At 40.1% G+C, this 21,828-nt stretch overlaps 1 protein-coding gene across 3 annotated transcripts in view; it reads left to right on the plus strand.

The window, feature by feature from the left end:
- Positions 1-21,828, plus strand: part of GRIA4 (glutamate ionotropic receptor AMPA type subunit 4) — a 240,641-nt gene that overhangs the window by 76,875 nt on the left and 141,938 nt on the right. For all 3 annotated transcript variants that reach the window (XM_037377767.1, XM_037377768.1, XM_037377769.1), the window contains exon 3: positions 2,230-2,469. In XM_037377767.1, coding sequence (XP_037233664.1) covers positions 2,230-2,469 — 240 coding nt within the window. The remainder of the gene's footprint in view (positions 1-2,229; positions 2,470-21,828) is intronic.

The following is a 21,828-nucleotide window of genomic DNA, read 5'->3' on the forward strand; positions in this document are numbered from 1 at the left end:
TCAACAGAAGTTCAAAGTAAGCTAGGAATGTTAACTGTGGAGGTAAATAATTTTCAGGAGTCGAGTAATAGATGTGACATAATAGAAAACAAATAAAGTTGACTCATAAAAATACTATGCTATAAGCAGATAGTCATAACTTGGAAATGGCCCAGAAAGGGAAAGGGGCAGAATTTTGATTGCAAGATTGTCACAGCACTCTCTAAACTATCAAGCTGCAACAAGGTCTTTTACCATGTCATACCAGCACACTCTTCATGCCAGCCCCTCTGCTGCTGCCTTCTCACCTCATCCAGGGCATGTGTTGTCTCTCCTCTTGCTTCTTCCTGGGCTGCTCTCCCTTCATTGGCTCTCAGCCCCTTAACAGAACCAGCCACAGCTGCACCTTATCTACATCGGCCAACCCGCCGCCCCTGAAGCCAGCCCACAGCTGTATATTATCAATGATAATTAACCCAGCTTCATTCCACTACACGAGATGATCGTCAGCCATCAGTGAAGTGCAGATTTAGAAAAACGCAGCATGATCTTAGAATATCTCATCAGAAGTATATTACAGTAGAGATGGGGAAGTAAAAAGAAGCAGAGAGACATCAACTGAAATTCTAAACATGTTGTTCAACTGTGTTCCAGAAAGATGAGGTACAACTGGGAAGGCACAGAACAACATTTTTTAGGATGATTAGCAGAACGGCAAGCCAGTTATTTGATGGGTCTAGGAGAATGTATGTTGTGTGGTCCAGGAAAGAAAATACTGAAAATGTTTGTAAGAGCTGTGTATCAACATACTGAAGGGGAAGTTAGGGGAAGGAAGAAAGCTTTTTAAAAAGCTTTATTTATGTATAATCTGGCTATGAAAATCCTTAGGTTGGGGGCTATAACAGCGGGACAGCACATAAAATGACAGAACTGCCCTCGAGCCACAACTCCAGTTATGGCATCAGAACTGGATAAGTCACCCAAGTCTAAGGAGAAAATGCACAATTTTTATTTTTTGCTTTTTATGCAGTAAATGTAATATGAAAGAATTAAAGCTGAACTGATTTGATCAGGTCATTTGTTAAGTGTGTGTATGCTGTACCCTGACTGTGCTGCTCTCATGGGATGACTGTGACATCCAGGCTGGAAGAGAGGAGGCCATCATCTAGTTAAAAGGGTGTGACTTAGCTTTTTCTATGGTTAGGCTGATGTAAGAATGGGTTGCAGGGCAGGAGGGTCTGGAACAGGAAAGCATGAGAAATACGTACTTGGGAGAAATGGATACAATGATCCCCTAGCTGACTGTTCCTTTCTCTGTTTTCTGTGAATCTGGGATAGGTACACTACTAATGATCACACAGTTTCTAATAATTAGTTTTGTGCTTAAAAAAGAGTGGGTTGTTACTCGTTGGGCCCTTTATGAGTTGCTAGAAAGAGAGTATTTTCTCAAAAAAATACTCTTATGCCTGCTTTTATGTGCATAGATCAGTAAAGCCCTTATCCAGTTGGCTGAAATCAACAGAAGTCCTTCTCTATGTTTTAAATGAGTCCAAGAGCAAATCAAAACTCAGGATATATATTTGGGTCATTTGTTTTCTGGTTTTGAGGTTGACACAGAGTAGAAATAAAAGGGTTTGGGCAAAAGTCTGCTCACATTGATGTACTGCATTTTGCTTCAACTGCTCTTTTAAAGTCAAGATTATTCATAAAGTAGGTTTTTACTCAATGTCTGTGGTAGAGTTTTAATGTAGCACAAGGGCTCCTGCTTAAAAGGCAGTGAAGGTTCTACACTGTTACAATTCAAAATGTCCAGATTTCACTTAGGAGGTCAGTAACATTTTTGTGATAATTTTCACATTTTAAAATGTGAATGCTTTTCTGTTTAAGGTAATGGAAGTGACAAATCCCTGCCAGTATGCAAAGCTATGGTTGAAACAGCATATGTTGACTTCTTACTGGTGTGCAAAATTACATGTTATTTTTTTTACGTTTTATTTTAGAGTAAACCCACTATAAATAATGTAATTTTTAATGAATAACATCCAGAAGTGACAAGATGCTATTGAGCTATTGATCTACTGGTTTCCAGAATGAAACACATGTGAAAATTGAAGTTAACTATACAGGCAGGAATGGAAATCTTCAAATTAAAAATTTGGGGATGTTGGAATGTGTAAGTACGTGTTTACAGATTGTGTCACTAGCTGAATTCTGGTTTTGTTTTGTTTTTTTTGTTTTGTTTTCTTCCAGTTTGCTCCCAGTATTCTAGAGGAGTATTTGCCATTTTTGGACTATATGATAAGAGATCAGTACATACCTTGACCTCATTCTGCAGCGCCTTGCACATCTCCCTCATCACACCAAGTTTCCCCACAGAGGGTGAGAGTCAGTTTGTGCTGCAGCTGCGGCCATCTCTGCGGGGAGCCCTCCTGAGCTTGCTGGATCATTATGAATGGAACCGCTTCGTCTTCCTGTATGACACAGATCGAGGTGAGTTGTGACCCAGCTTTCTTACCTTTTTAGTTCAAATTACTTTTGCAAGAACTGTGCATTTTTATATCATACTGAGAGCTTGGGGAGTCAAATTTTAAAGGGTCTTTGAGGTGAAGTACCTCTGGCTGAGTAGCTGTGTGGCTGAAGGAAGAATTCCTTTGTCTGCAAAAACTGGATACTGGATGCACATAGTATGTAATCGACCAGCCGAAGCCAGTGCTTGAAGTCTAGAATACTAAAACATTCTAACTAGTGTTAGTGAAACAAAGACACAGTTCAATAAGCAGAAATTTACAGCTCTGTTCACTCTTCAACTCACTTCATAAGTGACAGCAGTACAAAGAAATAGAGCGAACCAGCCACTTCTCTGCACCTGCGGTGATGTAAGCTGAGATGCGACTGAGCCCCTTGGGGCTCCCATGCTGTGGAAGGTCAAGGCACAGAGGCTCACTCAGTGTGAAGCCCTTAGGCTGCGGCAGAGAAGTGGAGGTAAGAGGCAGTACCTGCTAGGTGAGAGGTATCCATGGGGCAGCAGAGGGAGGGAGTGCTGCAGTAGCCCATCTTCTACTCCTTTCATCTGGAGTTACCTCTGATGGACTACACTTTTACAAAATTCGTAGCTTGTTACACAAAAGGCTATACTTCCTATCCACGTTCTCCATTCCACATCCCAGAGCATCTCAGAACCTTTTAAGTGGTAAAAACTGCAAGTGCATCACCACTCGGTGCTGAATTGAGAAGTAAAATCTCCTGTTAATGTTGTGTGTTCATTCTGCTGGCAAAGCCCTTTGCCTTTGTTTATGGAACAGGACTGAGCCAACATGGCTGAGCTTCTGTGAAAAAGGCAAGATTTTTATGTTGATGGCTTGTTTTCAGGAGGGAAGCAAGCATCATAGCTGTAGTCAAATAATTATTTTACTACAGCTTTTTCAATGTAGTTCCCCGTGTGGACAGTCTATTCTGGAATTAAAGTGGCTTTATTCCAGTATAATTACTCTGCAGTAGAAACAGGGAATTATACTGACCTAAATAAATCTGTTTATTTGATTATGACTATAGAAGTCAATTTTCTCATACACACAAGCACTAAATTTTAGTGAGTTTTTAGCTTGATATACTGCCTAAATACCTGAATTTAAATCAAAATGAGTAATGGAACAAAATGAAAGGGTTTATATTGTTCTGTAATTGTTGGGTTGTTTTTTAAATAAAGATTTATTTAATGTTTACAGTACCTACAAAGGAAGTTCTGGGAAGCATTATAGAATGTATTAGATAACTGGAAAGAGAAAAAAATAGCAAATTTAAGTGTTCCTACTCAAGACACAGTTAGGGATACCAACAAAACAAGCACATAATTACAGATGTGATCCTACAAGTTCAACAAATGGTTAAGAGAAGTGCACAATGTGCAGTCACCTTTCTCATCTAAATTCACATGCTTAATTAGATTGAGACATCATTTTTAAGCATGCAATATCACACCAAGGGCAGTTTCAGAAAGTCATCTGTAACAGAGTGGTTAATAAACGATTCTTATGGCACTGAACTCATCAACTCTGAACTCCTAAGTTTGTCTTTGATGAATAGATGACATTTGCCAACTTGGATGCAGGGGGTGCTACACTGGATAGTCTCTAAAATTCCAAATAGGTTATGTGACTCAGTTTAATGCAGGAGAAAATAAGATTCAATATATCTTTAGATATTAAGATGACTCTAAAGATAACACCATTGCTGAATAATTTTCACTACCATTACATGATACAAAGTTTTAATGTGGAGCTGAGATATGATAAGAAAAAATAATATCATCTCTTACAGTGTAACTGGAAAAAGAAAAAAAAATATCGATCCTGAGTCACAGGGTTTCTGTCAGTGAGGCCAGAACTTAGGCATGTCCAGATTTTTGTCAGAGATCCTTCCTTTACATGCCAGATGTTTCCCTGCCTCTCTGAGCGGCCCCATCCAACCAAACTGAAGGAAGGGAACCCCCCTTAGCCTTTTGGTTTTGGTACTGGGCCTGTGTTTTGATCTTTGCAGCTTAACTGGGAAGCTATAAATAATTTGTTATGGGGGAAGGTAAGTAATAATCATAAATTCCAGCCAGACACAGTAGTTGTTTGTGAAGAAGGCAGCATTTAACAGCTATCAGTATTGTGGAGGGCGTAAGTCCTTAGCAGAAGGTGTCATGACAGGATAGACTTGTGCAAACCTTCAGCAGCAGTGGTGACATGCTGTGGTGGGCAAATACATTTTCAGACCTGCTTTCTCGGCCTTTCCATCCTGCTTGCTTCTTGGTTCTGTTGCATGCAGCTCAGTTGCTGCTTGCTCTTAGGTTGTCAACAATTAAATCCTGTTATTAAGGTAGGTTTCTTTGCTCTGTCACTCCATTCATCTCTTTGACAGCCCCTCAGCTCCCTGCAGAACCCCTGTCTCTGTTACTGGGGGCATCTATGTTAACATTTCAGTTCAAGTCAGGAATGCACTTCTGTCACATCTCTCCAAGTCATTCCCATGTACTGCACTTGGATTTACACCATGTAGTAGTCTTGGAGCTCACAAATTCTGATGAGGTGGTGGCTTCAGCTCTTATGTTAAATCTCCATTTCTGATGTTCTGCCAAACTTGCAGTCTGGAAAATCACTGTCCTGTGGCAGGATGGAGATACTAGGGAAAATGGCAAAGTTAAAAAATGAATTCAGTCTAGAAGAGAACATTACAGGAAAGGAGAACCATGTTTTGCAAAAGATGTTAGACCTAAGAGAAGAATGAAGAAAAAATCAGCTTATTATTTGACAGGGAAAGTGAGCAAGTAAAGAGCAACACAGAAGGCTAAAGCCTCAAGGGTCCTTTGTTTCAATACATTCTTCTTCATCTTACCCTCCTTCCATAAAAAAGGTTTAATTATGACCCACTGCTTAATACTACTAATATTAACAGCAAAGTGCCAGGAACACAGACAGAACAGGGAAAAACCAGGCTTACCTCATTTATGCAAAATATAGTGGGAAAGGGCTGAAATAAAAACCAGGCCTCCTTGAGATATCCGGGGGAAAGGGAGGTCCAGCAGGGGTGAACTGCTCAGTTAATATTTGATGTCACCTCTAAAGGGACCTAAGTGACAGAATCAAATGAGTAGACCAGAAGAACATTTAGTTTATATGTGCTGTTTTATTGTGTTTGAGAGATACGTCTTTTAAAAAGAGGCGTACAATCAAGTGAAGCCCTGCATCTGCAAACCCACAGGATTTTTGACCTAGCGCAAGTATGCCGACAGTATGGTTTTGCTAGTTGGTGACAATATTTTCTAGCACCAGAAAGCAGAATTTGAACCATGAAACCACAGAAGAAGGCTGGAGAATTTTGTGTGAGAAGCTGTTTAAGAATAGAATCATTGAATCATTTAGGTTGGAAAAGACCTTTAAGATCATCAAGTCCAACCATTAACCTAACACTGCCAGTCCACCACTAAAACATGTCCCTAAGCACCGTGTTTACATGTCTTTTAAATACCTCCAGGGACAGTGACTCAGCCACTTCCCTGGACAACACTTTTGGTGAAGAACTTTTTCCTAATACACAATGTAGAATTGAGAGGTGCAAGAATCGCACATACAAGAGGTTAGTGTTAGGTTTCCACTTTGTTTACAGTCTTGCTGAGAGCTGGAATGGCTGAAGTTGCTAGTAAAACTGCGGGGATTACCCAGAGCTAAGGGGTCCCAGGGTGGAGAGTGGGAGAGGGGCTGTGGAGCAGTGTGGGACACCAGGGAGGATGGTGGGCAGCCAGCTGGAAACTGTTTTCACAGAAGTTCAGCAGCCATTTAAATTCAACCGTGCTTCCCAGCAAGAGTTTTCAGTTCCTGACTGTGACTAAAGAGTGGTAGCAGGAGGGGTAGAGCTACCAGCTGGCCTAGCAGTTGGCTCACCGGAGGCAAGGTCTGTAAACTAGTTATAGTTCTCTAGAAATTAGGCATCATATGTGAGCCTGTTAACGTACCTTGTTGATGCTTTTTTTCCCTTTGCTCCTTGTAATTACGTATTTCTCATTAAACCAACTCAGTCATGGTTGCAGGTGAACAAAATCAGCTTGCTGTGCACAAGGTAAATTTAATTTTTTCACGTCTGGATAGGGGTTTTATAGCAACCCCTTTAAAGTTGAAACCATTATGTTTTACAACAATCAAAACCTGCCAGAAGGGTTATACAAGTCCTGATGGCCTGTTTGAATTAGTCTTACAGTACATAGAGTTGCAATCTCCAAGCTTTTGTCTTTGAGGACTTGTGGAGGATTGGTGAGTCCCAGATGTCTGGAGAAAGCAAAAAAGTTACAGGAAATTTGTATCTCTTCCTCTTATTTTGAGATAGATTATAGAGTTGGTTATTTACAGTCAGTTTTCAGGCTAATCTAATTTTCTCCTCTGATAGAGTAGCTGGCCCAGCAGTAAGCAGTAAGTTTGTTGTATCCATCATTAGACTCCAGTGATAGAGCCTCATGCCTGACATTCTCCCAGAAAAAAATAGAAAACAGACATTCAACTATAGCATGGTATCTTGAAAATTAGAAACCATAGCCCCAAAGTTGTTATTAATGAATTTTTTAAGCATAAGAGCAAATCTCAGGTGAGGTGCAAGGGATTTGTCTTTGCTCTGGTCTAGTGAACCAGCAGTGTGAATTTCCATGATAGCACAGAGAACTGCGCTTCTGGGTAGCCAACCTGGCTAAGGTAAGAGTGATAAAAGATGGGTTTGGAGTTGAAGGTGACCTTGCTAAATATAATCATAGATTCATAGAATCATACATTTATTTAGGTTGGAAAAGACCTTTTAAGATCATCAAGTCCAACCATTAACCCAGGACTGACTGCCAAGTCCACCACTAAACCATATCCCTAAGCACCGGATCTATATGGTATTTAAACACTTCCAGGGATGGTGATTCAACCATCTCCCTGGGCAGCCTGTTCCAACTGCTGACCACCCTTTCAGTGAAGAAATGTTTCCTAATACCTGATCTAAAAATACCCTGGCACAACTTGAGGCCATTTCCTCTCATCCTGTGGCTGGTTGCCTGGGAGAAGAGACTGACCCCACCTGCCTACAACATCCTTTCAGGTAGTTATAGAGACCAGTAAGGTCTCCCTTGAACCTCTTCCTCTGCAGGCAAAACAACCCCAGTTCCCTCAGCTGCTCCTCATCAGACTTGTACTCTAGACCCTTCACCAGCTTTATTGCCCTTCTCTGAAAATGCTCCAGAACCTCAGTGTCCTTCTTGTAGTGAGGGACCCAAAACCGAACACTATTTGAGGTGCAGCCTCACCAGTGCCCAGTACAGGGGGACAATCATTTCCTTAGTCCTGCTGGCCGCACTGTTTTGATACAAACGAGGATGCTATTGGCCACTTTGGCCACCTGGGCACACGGCTGGCTCACATGCAGCCGGCCATCAACCAGCACCCCCAGGGCCTTTCCCACCAGGCAGATTTCCAGCCACCCTTCCCCAGGCCTGTAGTGCTGTGGGGGGCTGGTGTGACACAAGTGCAGGACCAGGCACTGAGCCTTGTTGAACCTCATGCCATCAGCCTCGGCCCATGCGCCCAACCTGTCCAGGTGCCTCTGCAGAGCCTTCCTGCTTTCAAGCAGATCAACACTCCTGCCCAACTTGGTGCTGTCTGCAAACTTCCTGAGGTTACACTTGATCCCCTCATCCAAATCATCCATAAAGATATTAAACAGAACTGCCCCCAGTGCTGAGCCCTGGGGAACACCACCTGTGACTGGCAACCAAGTGGATGTAACTCCCTTCACCACCCCCCTTTGGGATCGGCCAGCCAGCCAGTTTTTTACCCAGCGCAGAGCACACCCATCCAAGCCATGAGCAGCCAGCTTCTCCAGGAGAACTCTGTGGGAGACAGTGTCAGAGGCTGTGCTAAGGTGCAGGTAGAGAACATCCACAGCCTTTCCCTCATCCACTAGGTGGGTCATCTTGTCATAGAAGGAGATCAAGTTCATCAAGCAGTGCCTGCCTTTCATAAACCCATGCTGGCTGGGACTGATCCCCCAGCTTCCCTGCACGTGATGGCACTCAGGAAGATCTGCTCCATAACGTTCCCCAGCACTGAGGTCAGGCTGACAGGCCTCTAGTTCCCCGGATCCTTACTCCAGCCCTTCTTGTAGGTGGGTGTGACATTGGCTACGACAACAGTCTCCTGGGGCCTCCTCAGTTAGCCAGGGCTGTTGATAAATGGTGGCGAGTGTCTTGGCAAGCTCCTCTGCCAGCTGCCTCAGTACCCTTGGGTGGATGCCTTCCGGCTCCCCCAGACTTGTGTGTGTCTAAGTGGAGCAGCAGGTCACCAATTGTTTCCTCCTGGACTCTGGGGACTTCATTCTGCTCCTCCTCATCCCTGTCTTCCAGCTCAGGGGGCTGAGTACCCTGAGGGTAACTGGTCTTGCTATTAAAGACTGAGGCAAAGAAGGCACTGAGCACCTCTGCCTTCTCCTCATCCTCCCCCTGTTCCACCGCATCCAATAAAGGCTGGCGATAATCCTTGGGCCCCTCCTTTTGTTCCTAATCTATTTGTAGAAACATTTCTTGTTATCTTTTATGGCAGTGGCCAGCATGAGTTCTGGGCTTTCAGCTTTCAAATTTTCTCTGTGAATAAACCTATGACATCCCTGTAGTACTGAGTTGCCTTCCCCTTCCTCCAGAGGTGGCAAATTCTCCTTTTTTCCCCTGAGTTCCAGCCAAAGCTCTCTGTTCAGCCAGGCCAGTCTTCTTCCCCGCCAGCTCATCTTTCAGTACACAGTGATGGCCAGCTCCGGTGCCTTTCAGACTTCCTTCTTGAAGAATACCCAGCCTTCCTGGGCCCCTTGGCCCTTCAGGACTGCCTCCCAAGGGACTCTTGTCAACCAGTCACCAAAACAGGCCAAAGTCAATTCTCCAGAAGTCCAAGGTAGATAGATCAAGAAAATGAAATATGATAAAGATGGTACAAAGGATAAACTTGGAAGGGAAAAATCAGAGGTATAAACACAAAGTGCGTGGTAACTGGCTCAGCAGTCATATCATGGGAAATGTTTCAGGGGTTGTGAGCCTTAAGTCCAGAACGTCATGCTGTCTCCAATGAAGTAGGTGTTATTTTGGAATTTTTGAAAAAGAATGTTGCAGGTGAGAAACAAAAGCTGAATATTGTGCTCTCCCACCTGGCTATGTTGCTGTGTCACGTGTTTGTATTTCTACTGCAACAGAAAAGACAAAAAAAAATGTAGTAAACTGGGCAAGTGGAATGGGATCGAGTGGATGAAGTACACAGAGGACAGGATGGTGGCAGCACTGTGTTCTACCACTCTCCTTGTCCTTTGAAAGCACTGGGTTCTATGTTCACAGCTATATCAAGGGCCTTCGATATGAGCGTGGCACAAGGATCAGGCATTTGTTGCTGGAATGGCACTGAGCACCACATACAGGTATCACATATGTAAGTTTCAAAGGTCCAGAGGAGAGGAAAATATATATAAAAAAAAATAATCATGAACTGTGAGAAAAATCTTCAGGAATTGCATTTTGTATTCTAAGACTTTTAAAGAGCAAAGAACAATTCTTCTTTGTACCCACTGAGAGCAAGTCAAGAATTTGAATTATTTTACAGGAAAGCAGATCTAAGGTTTTATTAGGAAAATTATATTTCAAGAAAGTTAGAATAATATGAGAAGATTGTGGGGATTCTTATCCACTAGAAGTTTTAAGGACAAAGTTAGAAAATATCTGCAGTGGTGATTTGCTTTGCTACATCCCACCTTAGATGGTCTTCTATGTCCCCTCATGATTTGTATTTATGTAATTTTCATGACCTCTCTAGGAAACTGGGAATGGCTTCTTAACAGTACTTGGAACACTGAAAAGATAATTGTCTACTATGGAGAAACTTTCAATAATATATTATTGCTATTCAATTATATATATAGCCTTTGTAAAACATTTAGTATGTTCTATTATTCAAAAATCAGATTAAAAAAATTCTAAGTGACTTAGATAAAAACACAGTAAAATCAGGTTGAAGGACTATAATTATAATACAGTATTCAATAAGTTAAGTTATCGTTAGCTGGGCATTTAGGAACTGCAGTAGCTGGCCATACATCAAGCTTTATTTGATATTTTTACTGCAGTTCTGAACAAATTTGTCAATGCCTTAATAATGAAGAGAGTAATAATATAACAGCAAGTTGGAAAGTTATTTCGATATTTAGCTTAATTGAAAGAGGTAGACATACTAAAGCCTGTAGTAATATAGAAATATAGCCTGCATGTTTATCTGCATAAAAACATTGAGTCAAGTCTCTTAGTCATGAAATAAGTTAGAAAGACCAAGTGTTGCTAATAAACAGCAAGTTAAAGATGAAGTTACAACACAGTACGACAAAAAAAAAAGGGTTTGCCACCAGTGCTGTTTAATTACTAAGTGTTTTCTGCACAGTCCTGTTAAGCCCAGACCTACATTGCTCTTACCTGAAACTGCTGGAATATCACAAGTATTACCATTGCTTCAGGTAAGCCTGAGAAACAACAGTTATGTGCTGGATCGTAGAGGTGGTTATGTTGGGAATCTGACTTTGTTCAACTGCAGTGATCCACTTGGTCTTGGCCCCTTTTTTCATTATGATCACCAGGAAGAATTTGGAAGGATTCCTACAGTAAGCATTTTTCATCCTACTGACCTTTGGCAAAATGTCCAAGAATAAAACAGAAACAGAAGTTTAGGATGTGTTCACTGAAAATGAAAGGTTCTTACCTGCATCATGCAGTTGCGTACCAGTTTTTTGTGAAACAAAGATCAGTGCTGTCATGACCTTGCAGATATATTGATATGTATTCCAGAATACAAACATCGTTCAATACCTGATCTCATAGTGTTTATTAGACTACTCTAACATCTGGCCTGTAGGCTTTAACTTTTCCTTATTTTGTGTCTTTACAACTGCTGAGATCAAAATCATCAGTGTTTTTACCATGTCAGAGTAGTTCCAGCAAGTTCAGTGGTCAAACTAGTTCGGAATTTCAGTAGCCAGAATACATCCCAGGAATAGGATGGTTCTTATGCTGTAGGTGAAGAGAAAAAATATCTTCACTAGATTCAATAACAAAGCTGTTTGTCTTCAGCAAACATTACCTAGGCAGTGAATCATGCCATACATTTTGGGATCCAAGTACCACTGTGTTTGTTGTGTACCAAAGTCATGTTGTAATTTTGTGTAGGCCATTCTGAACTGATACACAAAACACAGAGGAAATGTTGTTTTATGAAATATCAGTGAGTGTAGAAAACTGAGGTAAGTTTGTTAGCCTCCTTCATGTGATCTGCTGCTGTTTACACTCCGTAACAGTAAATTCCATGTTTTTAATGGAATAGACCAATGTGCTTTATCCATTGATACTTGATTTGCAGCAAATTTTGTTTTGCCACTGTTAGCTCATTAATAATTATACCAGCAACATGCCAGCTTGTGCTCATCTCCTCAAGCAAAACAGCTTGGAAGTATAGGTAGTAAATACACATGTGAGACTGAGGTGCAGCTGGATCCTAACTTACCGTCAGTAGTGAAACTGTAACTTTCCATCTTTCCTTTGTCTTGCTACCAAACAGAAGTAATAATGATAAACCAGCAGGGTCATTGTGTAATTCACTACACATGAAAATCTTCAAAAGCTTTCAGACTGCTTCATTAAATAAGACTACCGCTCTTGTTGATTGAAATGATTGAACATTAGATCAAGGTTGAAATTAACAGAAAATACGGGTATGGAAATCAAAAGCTGATCATCAAGTGTATAGATGAGTCCTCTGACTTTGCTGTTCCATGTAAGATGTGGATCAAACTAAGCTGCATCTGAACCTTTCTGGGTGTTTTGTTCATCTAGCTAAACACTCAGAAGATGCAGCACAGGCTAATATGCAAATGCCATAGAAATATATAAATCAGAAAACATTAAATAAACTACTGCTCATTATATTCCTAATCTGAAGAATTTTCTTTCCTTTATTTGGGTTTCGTGGATGCCATGGAAAAGACAAGAGATTGAGGGTAATTTTAAATATTGCTTTCCAAGTTGCCATGCCAGTGAATCAGCTTTGCCCTTTCTAATGATTTGTTTGTGACAGTGTTACGGAATCCGTACAGCTAAGTTCTTTTCTCAGTAGCAGTTATCTCAGGTTTGCACATGTGTAATTCAAGAGTATGCCTGTAGCTTCTATATGCTTTTATATTCTAACATCCTAATGTAAATAACATTGCTACTTCCAGTGGCTTGTTCTAATAACATCAGAGCAATTGCATTTACAGAACCTGGCACAAACTGTTAATTTGTTGTTACTTGCAGATGTAACAGATTTTTTAAAATGGAAATGTCATTTTTAGCTGTTACATGCATTCTGTATTTAGTTGAGAGAAGGACAGTGCGGTCTGTAATTCTGAATATCTGTTTCCATTTATTTAAGAGCTTTTCCAAAGAAGGAAGTTATACTGCATTTAAGAAATGAAATGATTTTATAGTATTGCACTGTTTCTGAAAAAAATAAAAAATAAAAAAATCCTGTATTGGCATTTTTACTCAAGATTGTCTGCACACCACTGTTAAGTTCAGTTGCTCTTATGAATTACAAGTAGCAGCTCTAGCGCGTACTGTACCTATGTTAGTACATACTGCTCTGAGTAGCAATTTTAGTCACTTGCCCTGTACAGAGAAGCCATAGTAAAGGGTGGGTTCTATAGTGTAGGAACTGTATGTTGTAAAAATTGATTTTGTGATTATCTGATCCAAAATAAAAGCAGGTCGTTTTATACATACTAATGGGACTTACATGTATCTTTTCCATGAATTAAATAAAATACTTCCAGAAGACGAAGCATTAAGCAGAAATTTCTGTCGTGGTTTACTGATATTTAGCTTTCATATTAATCTTTAGGATAGACTCTGCCCTTCCTTACATGTATCTATATCAGTGGTATGACCATTGACAAAACCTGCAAAAAACTGTCTATAGTGAAGGGACTATGGCAGCCTTACATCAGCATAACCCAAGAGCATCTTTTCTAAATAGAAGGCTGTCGTCCTCCTATGTTACCACTACGCATTGGTCAGTAATAACACTGCAGACAGTTGATAGATACAACATCCAGCAGTGTGGACCTCGGAAGGCGGCCTTGAAAAGACTCAGACGAGGAAGCCAGCCACACATCCAAATGCTTATGCTTTAGAAATTTCTTTCAGTATGGACATCTGAGTCCTGCAGCTGCTGTACATAGCCTTTTATATGGCCACAGGTGTTGGCTTCAGTGCTGGAGCACAGAGTGGTAGCAAACAAAGGGGAGTATAGTCGATGCTGCCAGAGACCAGTCGTAGTGCCAATTTAATACTGAATGTAAAACAAATACTTGTGCCAATTTGTTTCTAAATGCATTTTTAGTTAGAAAAATTAGCTTGTCTTTTGAAAGCATTATCTATGTGTGGATGAATGTTCCAAGTTTTAATGCAGTATAAAGCAGGCTTTTAAAAAATCAAAATAAATAAACAGAATATAGACTTACAAATATCAAAACCTACTATTCTATTGTTTAAGCTTTTATTTAAAAAATAATCAAACTGTGTTAGACTAATTTAATTCTTTATGATCACTCTTTGGCATATTTTGTGAGACATTTGTCCCTTACGGTAGTACCTCTCTGGAGCTGCAGCAGGAAGTAAAGGTAATTCAGCATTCGAGTATGTTACGAAGTAAATTTATGTTTGTATTCAGGGGTATTTCTGGAGTTTCACATTCTTAATTCAGCTGATTGAACTGTCATTTTATCATGTATGCAATCTATAATTTTAGGACTACATTTTCTGCTTCTGTGAAGAACGCGTATTCAGATTGTCACTATTTTGAGATGCATTTTGCCTGTAAATGGAGTATATTTTAGGCATTTCCCTCATTAATTACAGCTGAATCCTATTTGCATACATATTTATACAAATAATTTGTCTTTGGTCAATTCCAAAAGGAGAGGTGGAAGTGTAGAGAACCTTTTAAAATGATTGACTACTTATCACAGTACTACAGGTGCTATTTCTGCCTCTGTACAAGGAATTTCCTGCACTAGTATTTACAGATAATAGCATTAACAGCTGCTTCTGTTAGCAGAATTGCTGTGAATATTTGAGATATTTAGCATTTTGCAACTGGAAAGAGAGTTACCAAATGGTCCTTCAGTCCTAAGGACTCAAAATGCCTTTTTTACTACTACCTTGGTGGGTTTTAATATTAATGCATACCTGGATGCTGCAGGAAGTTTGCCTGTGGGCAAGGGACTTATATTTTGTTCCAGTTAGACTGCAGATGGCAAACAGAACATTTAATATAGTTTTGAAAATCTGGATATAGTAAGTGATGAAAGATGTCACTGAAGAGAGGAGTTGTGAATGCAAAACTGTGGTTGCTAGTCTAGATGCCTGAGACAAATATGCATTTATGTTAATTTACCACTGGGAAAAAAGAAAAAAATTGTCCTGGGAGTAAAGACTTGTGTCCTAGATTTTTGCTCTCCTAATGGAGAGCCCAGTCGGCATGGGACAGTTGTTACTCTGGAAGTTGTTACTATGGAAGGTCCCATATAGACACTTATTTCATAAAAGCTATTGGAGCTAATTTTCCTTGATAGAGAGTTCAGAGTAAGAAAACTATTAACAAACGTCAAGTGTAAGTACACATTACCAAATATTGATAGTATTAAGTCATGAAGACATAAAAATAATAAGCAACATTTTTTAAGTGAGATCTTCACAGAAGTTCCACATAACAGAGAAACCTGTTTGCAGATCCTTGTTATGAAATGGCTTGATTTGTATGTATGAAGTCAATTGGAAAGGAAGCAATTTACCTTGTTAGTAAATTTAGTAAAAGCAAGGCATTAAGATATCTCTGTACTTAAATCGATATTTCTGTTTTTAAATATATCCTTCCTGTAAAAAGCAAAGTACTGTCTTTTATTTAATGGGATGAGGGTAGTTTCAAGTAGGTCTAAATTATTCAAAATATTCTTAAGAAACTTGAACTACTGCTAGTGAAGTAAGGCTGCTTTGCCAAACTTGCATTGTAAACAGAGTTTACATGTAGTAGTATAAAGCAGGTCATGAACCTGACCCTTGAACAAAAGTGACTGATCCAAAAAAGGATGTGTCAAGTATGTTTGGGTGGGATCTCCTTTTGTTTCTGTTGATGGTGTGGATAGCTTTTAACAATTTTGTGTATGTGTGTATATATATGTCTGTGTATATATGCCTAATAATAATCTCCTAGCTTTGTCTAGATGAAGAAATCCAGTTGAAATCATTTTAAATATCAAAAATCTTCTTGTCTTAGAAGTTCAGATAATACCACTGAAAAATAGTCTAGCAGTAATTTTAGATTGTATTTTCTTTTCTCTATTTAATTTGTATTTTCATTCTCATTGAGCATTATTTTAAAACCAGACTTTTACATTGTTCAGCTAGTGTGTCTCAACATCTTCAATATTTTGTTTCAAAGCTATTCAAAGTGAAAAAATAATCTAAACTAGCCTTTTTCCATGAAAAGGATTTTGATGTTTATTTTTCAAAGAAGTAGAATTTTAGGGGAAAATGGCCAGCCAATTCTATCAAATAAGTGTTTTACTGGGAACAGAATATGCTTCCTCTGAAGTGTTTCTTTAAAAAAAATATTTTAAGATCAGTATGTCATTGTATATACCTTTTAAGTTGTGCCCTGTGCTAGATTGATTTCGCATCCAATTTCTCCTTATATAATCAAAGCGTTCTGCCAGTTATTTCCTAATACAACTACATGTTCTTGATCTTGAGGCAGAATGAAAATTCCTGTCCAGGTTCTGTGGGAAGACAGGGGTAATGTTCACAGTGTGCGTTTCTGTACAGGACTTGTATTATTCTGTGAAATATCCCAAAAACACCCTACTTGATGCACCCTTGTCATTTTAAAACTGTTCTTTTCCCTTTGTGAGAAGAGGAATTTTCTTACTCCTCTGTGTCAGAATATCCAATTATGGGTCCCTAATCCCATGTCTGCATCATGGGCTGTGTGCAGCAACTTTATCATCTGTCACTTCAGAAACTGATAGGACCTCTCAAAATTTAGCTTATCTATTTTGTTGCTCACATTTCCACTGCTCTAGGGAGGTTTCATTATCTTCAACTGCATTATCTCATGAGTCACCTCAGGATCTACTTCTGCATTTCTACTTTAACATATTTGCCCAGATTTATTTGCTTGATTCTGCATTTCTTTTCCTCTTTGATCACTTAGCATTGGCTTTTTTTCTACACCACCTTCTGCTCCTTTTCCCAACACTTTCCTATTCTGTCAGTCATTCCTGTAAGCCTGATTCATTTTCAGCCCTTGCACATTATTTGAGAGCCTGAAAGCATCCTATTGCTTTCTGTTTTTATCTCTGCCATTCACAATTGTTACTGATTAAGTTTTTTAGCTTGAAAAAATTAAAAAACATTTAATATGACTTAAAATTCGTCTGTGGCTGCCATGGAGGAAAAAGTGCCATTTTGTTCCCGGGTGAACAAATAATTATTAATACATTTTAACATACCAAAACTTCAGTTTGAATTAAAGGAAAGACATAAAAAAGAAAAAATAAACCCCAGATATTGGTTTATTTTTATGCTAAATCAGTTTAGAAAGAGAAAGAATTCCAGGTTTTATTTAATTGCTTTATTGCTGCTAAAAATGTGTATGGACTTCATGTGCATCTATCACCAAACAGCAAAAAAAGAGGCTCACCAAGTGTGTTATTTTGTATCCTGAAATGCACTTCCAGGCTACCAGACAAGAGTGATAATAGGATATGCATAGAGGTGCAGTATTTTGTCTGCAGCAAGAGCTGAATTCACAAGTAGCCTAAACGCCAAATTACATAATTTCTCCTCCCGCAAGTCAGGCGCGTTGTGGTGGTCACCGCACAGCTGCTGGCCTGGGTGGCATCCAGGCAGACACAGTCACAATCATCCCTTTTCATCTGGGTCATTCTGAATTCCCTCAACAGGAAATGGAACACAAGCAGAAAAGTTTTAAAAACATCCCAGACATGAATCAACAAAAACCCCAAACATCTGCTTATCAAAGCTCATCAGAAAACAGTGTATTTTATTTACACTACTCTTCTGGATGTACTGAGAATGCCTAATGAGGTTAGAGATCACTGGAAAATATTGCTGGTAGGAAGTGTCGATTTCATTTTTCTGATTACCGGCCTAATCTACCCACAATGTGTGAAATGCAATGAATCATACAGACTCTGCAATTTTGTAATGTATTTTAGCTGAAAGTGAGGTAGTTTTATTAAGTACACAGTTTGCATTAAATCCAAGCAGGCTAAAAAAAAAAGGTACAACATTTTAATTAGTGTTTTAAATTCTTTTGAAGATAAAATAATGCTAGCAAGTGTGAAAACCAGGATAATAGAAAGTGCAGTTAATGTAAGTGGATTCAGCAGAGGACTAAGGAACATTTTCCTGTATAAGGAAATGTGGGTTCGGATCCTCAGATAAGAGTACCTCAGCATAGCCTACTGACTGCATCCTGCACTGCCAGGAAATCAGGCCACTGTGTTTGAACGTCCAACATTGTACAGTTTTTCTGTTCCACAGGACAGATCCCATACTCTGTTCTCATTCAGGATTTATGAATCCATGTGTCCTTGCGAGACTCTTATTACTAGGGCACATCTAATTTCAGCTTTGTCCAGAGTAAAAACTCAGGTACTTACCCTTTTTTTCAGTGGTTGATATTTTTGTAGAGCTACAATCAAACTGTTACACAGGGAGGTGCTTAGCTCAAAGGTGGATACTGAGTTACCTGAGCTATTTCAGTAATTTCAGGGAGAAGTTCACCTCAGCTGCAATGAGCTTACAGTGGCTGTGACCTTGTCCTTGCAGATATCCTCGCACTTCTTTGTGCGTATCCAAAGGGAAACAAAATCTTTTGCAGGAGTAAAATTTGTTGGGGAGCAAAGGGAGTGTTTTAATTTTACTTGCCCACTGATGCTTGACTTTTTCAGGCTTTATTAAATGGTGCCTGTTACCTAGCATCAAAACACCACATAGTATTTCTTCTGAGGCTTTTCTGTTTGTGTTCATAGGAAAGCATCTTCCTTAGCAATGAGTGCTTTTAAAGGAAGCCACTGTAGCACCCTGGTCACTCTCTTAGAGAGTCAACTTGGAGATTATGCAGTTTTCTCAGTAAATTCCAGAAGAAGCAATACTTTCATAGTGTTGGTTTGGAGAAAGAGGACAACAGCACTGATGAATGACTGGAGCAGCTGTAAGTCACATAAGGGGTAATTATTTTTTGCAAGTGTGGAAGGGAATTTTATTCTGCATGTCTGCTGTGTAGCTACAAAATATTGCTGTCAATGCCAAAAAGGATAAACACCTGCTAAAAGAACTGTGGAGAGGATTATCTTTCTTTCTTGCACATACTCTTACGAAAACACACTACACTTTGGACCATATCCAGGTGGTTTTTTTCTGTTTCTCTCAGCATTTTTCTAGCCATTGAATCAATTGTTCACCCTCTCTGCCTGACCTGTGAAAAAGACATCTGCTATGTAGAGAGGCCAAGTATCAACATATGACATGCTTCAGTTACCTTGTGCCAACCTGGTAGGACAGAATGCTTGGGGTTTTTTTAACCGATCTGCTTTTCAGTTCTGTTACGTGGTTTTGTCACTGGAATGTGGGGCCAGTACTCTCTCCTGCTCCTTATCCTTCCTCAACAGGCTGGAAAGAGCTACTTGCTGATTTCTCTCCACCTGTGCAGCTGTAGTGATGCTCTGCCAGCAATGCTAATGCTCCCTTGCCAGTTTTTAAACATTCTGCCAAGTAGAGAGAATTAATAACAAGATCTGAATCATCTCTAAAGTAACCCAAATGCCCCTGTGTCCTATTCCTCCAGTATTATGTAATTTTTCAGCTCCTGTCCAGGATAATAAAAAGGATTTCTTATACCCCCAGAGCTAAGAAGTGGGTCAGGGTGGGCTGCACCATTTATTCAAGCTACCCTTTTGCCTTTGTGGCTCTAAACATTTAAAAACCTTTAGGCCAGATTTTACAGTCCATGTCGTGCTGCTCAGCTGGTGCAAAGTGGATGGACTCTAGCCAAAGCTGGCGAGTGGCCACAGCCTTCCCCTCGTGCCCGTGAAGGCAGCCGGGAAAGGGCAGCATGGTTCGTGTCCGCGCAGCCCGTCTGCAGTGTCGTGTGCGAGGCAGCCCAGCCCCAGGGCCCCGCAACCCCGTGAGGGGGAGCCCCAGGCTGAACTAAGCCCTATCTCTGCATGTGCTGGGTGGCATGTGGGGACATAGCTGTCATTGCCTCCTCTGAGTACATCCACGTTTAGAGTGGAGCTTTTGGGTTTTGGACTGGAAAACGTAAGAGTTAAAACAATTGAAGGGTTTAGTAGAGGTTAAGCCGATAGGGAGAAACTACTAAACCTGAATCATAGCTGATAATGTCTGCAATATACATGCCTAGTAGAACTTCAGCAGCAGCTTCCCACTGTGATGTGGGCTTAACTTATTTGATTCTCATTCTTTCATTTTGTTTCATCCTTTTTGCTCCATTGGCAAGTGGAATCAAAGGTCTTAAAGCATCAATATGAACTGTCAGAAGTGAATAGTGGAAGATGCTTTGGGATGACCATGCTCCGTCAGTACCATACCTTCAAGAACTGCTGACAAGCGTGCCTTTTGGGTTTCAAAAAAAGTGTTTCACTTCTGCTTCAATAGGAAAAGTTGGCCTTTAGTCTCTAGAGACCTCTGCAAGCTGCATGATGGTGTGCAGATCAGGGGCAAAGGAGCAGATCTTGCTCCAGTCAGCTGTGGCACCTGTTTCTTCTCCTAGCACCTTTCACTCGTGTTGCAGCTACTGGCAGCTTACTTTGGCTGGGTGTCATGCTTTCCTTCCCCAGTGCTCTGGGGAACATCTGCACAGCCGCAAGCATAGCCTGATATGCCCTGAGCTTCTCCCCTCCCTTCTGTCCTGTTTCTCTTCTACCACACATGTCAATCATAAACTTAATTCCATATTCAGATGGCATCCTTGCTTATCTCCAGCTCTCTGCAGTGCATTTAGTTTTCCCCTGGGTGTGAAGTCTTTGAGGCAGCAGTTCTGCAGTTCTTTGTTTCTATTTCTGCAGCCTGCATCTTCTGTCTACCCTTTGGAAGAAGGACAACAGTAACTGCCTACAAGGGCATCCCTGAATACCAGTGTGGAGATTCTGAGCTCGTACTGTTAGTGTGGTAAAAGGCAAACCTTGTTACAGAAACGTAAACATGCTCTAATTCTTTGCCATCCACTTTTCAGTAGCCATGCATGGGCCTTGTCCTGCCCTGAGCGTGTGAGTTGCACATATATACCACATCACATTCCTTTTTACCACATCATATAACCACTGCTTTTATTAATAAGGGGTTGTTTCACAGTGGCTGTGATGATAACAGAGTGGTTGGTGGCAATGAACTGACCTCAAGTGCTGCTTAAAGCCCCAGTGGAAAGTGTGAAAGAAAGAAGACATCTTTTTAGATAAGTACCTGCCTTCTTTGTCCTGACCAAAAAAGATCACCTGGTTTGATGCACCCATTGAAAGAATCTTCTTATTTTTTTCAAGGACCATCTTCCATCTATTGCACTGTTAATACATTAATTCAACAAATTAATATCTGAAAGAGCTACCTGATACAAGCCACTAAATTCCTTTCAGTTCTCTGCTCTGTTTGTAGTAAAGAGGCAGTTTCTGAAGGCCTAAAAGTTATCTGGCTTGTAAAGAAAAATCCAATCTCTGGCAGAGGCTGGAGTTATAAAATTTGACCTACTTAACAAAAAATCCTATTAGATGGATTTACACATGCCTCCCTAAGATCAGACTGTCCAATAAGAAGAATAGGACCTGAAGCCTTTTAATTGGACCTGAAGCCTTAAAGCTGTTTAATGCTGTCAAGTTTTTTTCCAGGTTATTTTCCTTGCTTCTTTCAAATTCCGGTGCTAAAAACAATGGAAAATATAGTCTGAGCCATATGGAACTTACATTTTGGAATATCATCATGCCTAACCACTAAATCTGTTACATTACAATTTGCTGTAAACAAGAAAAAAACCCTTTAATCTTTTCTTTTGCCATAACTAGTTACATGAGCCTCTTCACAGGCTATTCTGAGCTCTGAAATAGTCAGTTCTCATTTTAGCTTGCTGTAGTCAAAACCATTTTTTCTTGAATTCATACTGCTTCATCTCACCCCCATGCCACATGACTATTTCA

This window comes from Falco rusticolus, chromosome 2, assembly GCF_015220075.1.
Source record: "Falco rusticolus isolate bFalRus1 chromosome 2, bFalRus1.pri, whole genome shotgun sequence".
NCBI classification, from domain to species: Eukaryota; Metazoa; Chordata; class Aves; order Falconiformes; family Falconidae; genus Falco; species Falco rusticolus.